This window comes from Triticum dicoccoides, chromosome 1B (assembly GCF_002162155.2).
Source record: "Triticum dicoccoides isolate Atlit2015 ecotype Zavitan chromosome 1B, WEW_v2.0, whole genome shotgun sequence".
Lineage (NCBI taxonomy): Eukaryota > Viridiplantae > Streptophyta > Magnoliopsida > Poales > Poaceae > Triticum > Triticum dicoccoides.
Window position 1 is genome coordinate 626,592,446 of NC_041381.1, and position 6,504 is coordinate 626,598,949.

General features: G+C 49.2%; 1 protein-coding gene across 4 annotated transcripts in view; it reads left to right on the forward strand.

The window, feature by feature from the left end:
* Positions 1-202: 202 nt before the first annotated feature.
* LOC119349207 (myosin-17-like) overlaps positions 203-6,504 on the forward strand; it is a 20,537-nt gene continuing 14,235 nt past the window's right edge. For 3 of the 4 annotated variants that reach the window (XR_005169291.1, XM_037617236.1, XM_037617237.1), the window contains exons 1-6: positions 203-308; positions 1,092-1,220; positions 1,599-1,742; positions 1,834-1,979; positions 2,089-2,245; positions 2,395-2,453. Coding sequence is in view for 3 of the 4 variants with exons in the window: in XM_037617236.1 (XP_037473133.1) it covers positions 306-308; positions 1,092-1,220; positions 1,599-1,742; positions 1,834-1,979; positions 2,089-2,245; positions 2,395-2,453 (638 nt within the window). In the remaining variant the exon portion in view is untranslated. Of the gene's footprint in view, positions 309-1,091; positions 1,221-1,598; positions 1,743-1,833; positions 1,980-2,081; positions 2,246-2,394; positions 2,454-6,504 lie in introns of those variants that run through there. The other variant, XM_037617238.1, reaches the window with a different exon arrangement.

The following is a 6,504-nucleotide window of genomic DNA, read 5'->3' on the forward strand; positions in this document are numbered from 1 at the left end:
GCCTCGCCTCGCCTCTGGTCCGCGCCCCACGTTCCCGCTCCCCTCCCGGCTCCGGCTCCGGCTCGCCTCCCCCCGCCCGCCCGCGCGCTCACCGCCGGTGCCGGCATCGCGCGTCTCCCCGCACGCGCGCGCTCGATCCACGCGGAACGCACCGGGCTCGGGCTGTTCCCTCCGCCTCCGCGGCCGCGAGGCGACCGGCGAGCGGCCCAAGGGAGGGAGACACCGCCGCCGCCCCGCCTCCGGCCGCCGCCGCCGCCGACGGCTCGATTCGATCGTAGCATTCCGGCTCCCCCGCGCGTGACCCCATGGTGAGTTGTTTGCCCCGCTGCTGTCCGACGAATATCGGACGGTGAGATCCCCTTGTTTTGGTCTGGTTTGCACGGCGTGCGCGCGCCCCTCGCTTCCCGCAGTTTCGCATCGCCGTGAATGTGTTTATTGGGCTCGAATTGTGCGTTAATGGTGCGAGGAAAACTCAGTACATTCAGGTCAGCACGCGCGCGGCGGGCGTGTCCCATGCGGTCTGATGCACGCGAGACCGCTCTGATTATGTTTGCTAAGTATGGGCGATGATCGATTTTGTGTTGCTGTTTAGGATAACTCAAGTGTTTGATCTGTGGGGGACAGTTCAAAGCTGAAGGACGCAGAGTCTTGTGCTAAAATGCACTTTTAGTTAATTAGCTAGGTTCATTTTGCTCTACGAGTGTATGTCAGAAGAAGGCCTCTTGTTTTTACATGGGAAAATTGGCTGAATTTGATTAAGCAACCTTGCTTTTCTGGTTCCGTTGTGCGAGACAAATACTTATTTCTAGTTATTATCATGTTAGGCTGGGCTTAAGCATGCTGAAATCTAGTTTGTTAAATTATTGACAACGCTGTCTTCTACTCCTGACAACGCTGTTAGTGTACTAGATCGAGTGCGTTAGTTTCAGTTTCATCATTTGACAGGCCATTCTTAGGTTTACTGCACCTATCTGCTTTTCATAAACTATGTCCCTAATGATGTTTTGAGCCTTCTTGCCAATACATTTACCTATAAACTTGTAGAATTTTTTCTGACTTGTTTTTTTCTCTCCTACTCGCCACATGTGCAGGCTGGGACATTAAACATTGTTGTAGGCTCCCATGTATGGCTGGAGGATAAAGATTTAGCTTGGATTGATGGTGAGGTCTTCCGAATTGAAGGCCTAAATGCCCATGTACGCACTACTAACGGAAAGACGGTATGTGTGGGCGTGTGGTTGATGTCGGTTACAAACTACATGCATCAGTAATGGTTCTCTGTGTTGTCCAAATGTGCACTTTCCTTGTTCATGATGGGCTACATTTTTAGTTTTATTACCTAAGGCACTCGTTGATTTTTAGGTATTATAGCTGTTTTAGATATCCTTATACAACACTTGTACCTATAGTATATATTGGGCTAGATGCCTATGTATTCAGTAACAATTATAAGAGCTAGGAGTATAATACATACTATATCTGTACATACCTAAAACACCTAAATACATATCTTTAGTGTGCCCTTTAAATTGCAGTTTGGTATTATGATATATATTGATATGCTTCTGGTCCTGAAAACTTTAATTTCGCGAAACCAGGTTACTGCAAGCATATCAAACATTCATCCGAAGGACACAGAAATTCTACCTGATGGAATTGATGACATGACACGATTATCATACTTACATGAGCCTGGTGTTCTGGACAATCTCGCTGTCCGATATGCCAAAAATATTATTTATGTAAGTATTTGTTGTTCACTTGTATCATGAGAGAAATGTTCGAAAGTAAATGGGTTTAAATTTTCTTATGGACTTTTTGTTTGAGTTCCAGACCTATACTGGCAATATTTTGATTGCAATAAATCCATTCCAAAGGCTGCCTCATATTGCTGAACCCAGTACTATGGAGAAGTACAAAGGTGCAAATTTTGGTGAGCTTGATCCTCATGTATTTGCACTCGCTGACGTTTCTTACAGGTGAATGCCTATAGTAATGTTGATGGATAATTTCTTTAACATATATACTGCGTGGGCAGTACCAATATTGATGGTACCTCTTGTGACATTGTTTTGAATAAGGAAACAGGCAAATGATGAATGAGGAAAAGAGCAACTCCATTTTGGTGAGTGGTGAAAGTGGTGCTGGTAAAACTGAAACCACAAAGCTGCTTATGAGATATCTTGCATTTTTGGGTGGACGATCTAAAACTGGAGGGAGGACCGTTGAACAACAAGTTTTAGAAGTGAGTTAGGAACCATAATATTCTTACAGTTCTTGTTGCTTATGGTAGTATTCTTCCTGTTCAAAATACAGTGAAGGCGTTAAAAGTTATATGCCATATGTAGTTTCACCTGCAACTAATCTCCTGTATCTATTTTTGCTTCATCGCAGTCAAATCCGGTCCTCGAAGCATTTGGCAATGCAAAAACTGTTCGGAACAACAACTCAAGGTTTGTTTTTACATTGACAATTTGAGTCTTGGGAGATAGAACAACAACAACAACAACAACAACAACAACAACAACAACAAAGCCATTAGTCCCAAACAAGTTGGGGTAGGCTAGAGGTGAAACCCATAAGATCTTGCGACCAACTCATGGTTCGGGCACATGGATAGCAAGCTTCCACGCACCCCTGTCCATAGCTAATTCTTTGGTGATACTCCAATCCTTCAGATCTCTCTTTACGGACTACTCCCATGTCAAATTCGGCCTACCCCGACCTCTTTTGACATTCTCCGCACGCTTTAGCCGTCCGTTCTGCACTAGAGCTTCTGGAGGCCTGCGCTGAATATGCCCAAACCATCTCAGACGATGTTGAACAAGCTTCTCTTCAATTGGTGCTACCCCAACTCGATCTCGTATATCATCATTCCGGACTCGATCCTTCCTCGTGTGGTCACACATCCATCTCAACATACGCATCTCCGCCACACCTAACTGTTGAACATGTCGCCTTTTAGTCCGCCAACACTCAGCGCCATACAACATTGCAGGTCAAACCGCCGTCCTGTAGAACTTGCCTTTTAGCTTTTGTGGCACTCTCTTGTCACAGAGAATGCCAGAAGCTTGGCGCCACTTCATCCATCCGGCTTTGATTCGATGGTTCACATCTTAATCAATACCCCCATCCTTCTGCAGCATTGACCCCAAATATCGAAAGGTGTCCTTCTGAGGCACCACATGCCCATCAAGTCTAACCTCCTCCTCCTCGCGCCTAGTAGTACTGAAACCGCACATCATGTACTCGGTTTTAGTTCTACTAAGCCTAAACCCTTTCGATTCCAAGGTTTGTCTCCATAACTCTAACTTCCTATTTACCCCGTCCGACTATTTACACCATGGGATATCTCCTTGTATATCCCTTGTGACCTCATCCATCACCAAGGCAAAAAGATAAGGGCTCATCGCTGACCTCTGGTGCAGTCCTATCTTAATCGGGAAGTCATCAATGCCGACATCACTTGTTCGAACACTTGTCACAACATTATCGTACATGTCCTTGATGAGGGTAATGTACTTCGCTGGGACTTTGTGTTTCTCCAAGGCCCACCAAATGACATTTCGCGGTATCTTATCATAGGCCTTCTCCAAGTCAATGAACACCATATGCAAGTCCTTTTGCTCCCTGTATCTCTCCATAAGTTGTCGTATCAAGAAAATTGCTTCCATGGTCGACCTCCCAGGCATGAAACCAAACTGATTTTTGGTCACGCTTGTCATTCTTCTTAAGCGGTGCTCAATGACTCTCTCCCATAGCTTCATTGTATGGCTCATTAGCTTAATTCCACGGTAATTAGTACAACTCTGAGCATCCCCCTTGTTCTTGAAGATTGGTACTAATACACTTCGTCCCCATTCTTCTGGCATCTTGTTTGCTCGAAAAATGAGGTTGAAAAGCTTGGTTAGCCATACTATCGCTATGTCCCCGAGGCCTTTCCACACCTCAATGGGGATACAATTAGGGTCCATCGCCTTGCCTCCTTTCATCCTTTTTAAAGCCTCCTTGACCTCAGACTCCTGGATCCGCCGCACAAAACGCACGCTGGTCTCATCAAAGGAGTCGTCCAGTTCAATGGTAGAACTCTCATTCTCCCCATTGAACAGCTTGTCAAAGTACTCCCGCCATCTATGCTTGATCTCCTCGTCCTTCACCAGGAGTTGGTCTGCTCCGTCCTTGATGCATTTGACTTGGACAACATCCCTCGTCTTCCTCTCGCGGATCTTGGCCATCTTGTAGACGTCCCTTTCGCCTTCCTTCGTGCCTAGCCGTTGGTAGAGGCCCTCATATGCCTGATCCCTTGCTTCATTGACAGCTCGCTTTGCGGTCTTCTTCGCCATCTTGTACTTCTCTATGTTGTCTGCACTCCTATCCAGGTATAGGCATCTAAAACAATCTTTCTTCTCCTTAATCGCCTTTTGGACATCATCATTCCACCACCAGGTATCCTTAGCTTCACTTCTCCTTCCCCTGGACACTCCAAACTCCTCTGAGGCCACCTTACGAATGCAAGTCGCCATCTTCATCCACACATTGTCCGCATCCCCTTCTTCCTCCCAAGGGCCCTCCTTAATGACCCTCTCCTTGAACGCCTGAGCTACCTCCCCCTTGAGCTTCCACCACTTCGTTCTAGCGACTTTGGCACGCTTATCCCGCTGGACACGGATCCGAAAGTGGAAGTCAGCAACCACCAGCTTATGCTGAGGGACAACACTCTCTCCAGGTATCACCTTACAATCTAGGCATGCACGGCTATCTTCTCTTCTTGAGAGGATGAAATCAATCTGGCTAGAGTGTTGGCCACTACTAAAAGTCACCAGATGTGATTCTCTCTTTTTAAAGAGGGTGTTAGCTACGATCATGTCGTAGGTTAGAGCAAAGCTCAAGACATCTCCTTGATTCCTGATGCCATAGCCAAAGCCCCCATGCACCCCTTCAAAACCAGTGTTAGATGTACCCACATGGCCATTGAGGTCTCCTCCTATGAAGAGCTTCTCGCCAATCGGTACACTCCTAACCATGTCCTCCAGGCCTTCCCAGAGCTCCCTCTTGGTGTTCTCATTGTGGCCTACTTGCGGGGCATACACGCTGATAACATTGAGAACTAAGAGCATCTCCAGCCGTTTGACCCCCCAGGGTGTCGAAAAAGAGCGGCCTGGGGGTGAGCCGGCGATAAACTCGGCGCTGGGGGCGGTTCGGCACCCAGCCGTTGCCCCCTAGGTCGCCCCCAGGCGTCGATTTTGGCCCAGTGTTCGGCCCAATTATGTCCAAAAAAAGCCCGATATCTGCATGAATCGGCCCATATTCGGCGCGGTTCGGCGTGTTTCGGCGTGAATTTTCGCATACAAATAGAAATCAATTTCCGGCGTGTGCGGGCGGAACGCCGGAAAAGGTGCCTGGACGGCGGCGAAGAGGCTGCCTCGGCGAAACCCCTTCTTTTTCCTGGCGGGAAATGGTCTACCTAGCTGCGGTGGGCGGTGGACGGCGCCGGGATCGGCAGGGTGGCGGCCGAGCGCGGGGGGTAGGAGGCGAATCTGGACGGGTGGCTTGACTTTTCGCCTGACAATGTGGCCCCAGGAAAGCTTTTCCCTTGCACCGGAGCCCCCGAGCGCCCCCCAGTGCGCCGGGTTCGGCCTGCGATCGCCGGGCGCAAAAACGGGCCGAGCCGGCGGGATTCGGCTTCCTGGGGGCGCGACTGGGGCGATTTTTCGGCGCCAGCGCGGAAAAAACGCCTGGGGAGGGCCTGTTGGGGGCGTGGCTGGAGATGCTCTAAATACCCAACTACTAGCTTGACCAGGATAATCCGGTCCCCACGTCTCTTGACGTCTACACTCCATCCTTGAGGCTCTTGTTGATCAAGATGCCTACGCCATTTCTGTTTGCAGCCGTCCCCGTGTACCACAACTTGAAGCCGGTATCCTTGACCTCCTTCGCCTTCTGACCCCTCCATTTGGTTTCTTGGACGCAAAGGATATCAACACTTCTCCTCACCGCTGCATCAACTAGCTCCCGAAGCTTCCCTGTCAGAGACCCTACGTTCCAGCTACCTAAGCGAATCCTCCTAGGCTCGGCTAGCTTCCTTAGCCTTCGCACTCGCCGAGTCAAATGCGAAGACCCTTGCTCATTTTCCACTACATCCGGGCGCCGATGTAGCGCGCCACTAAGGATGCGACGACCCGATCCTCACTCACTTGACACCGTATCCAGATCAAGATACGATGCGCCACCGGGGGGGTGGTGGCCCGGCCCTTGCCCATTTGACACCACACCCGGGTTCAGATGTGGCGCGTCGTTGAGAGGGTTATGCCCCAACGAAAATCTTTTGGGTTTCATCTCCATAGGAGTGGCTGGGTTTTTACGTTGGCTTGCCAAGCCTATCACAACCCTCCTCCTTTACCCGGGCTTGGGACCGGCTATGTTGAGACAACATAGGAGGAGTTGTTTGAGTCTTGGGAGATAATTCGTTTAAAAGTTATCCAGTTTAGGATATTCAATAACTCT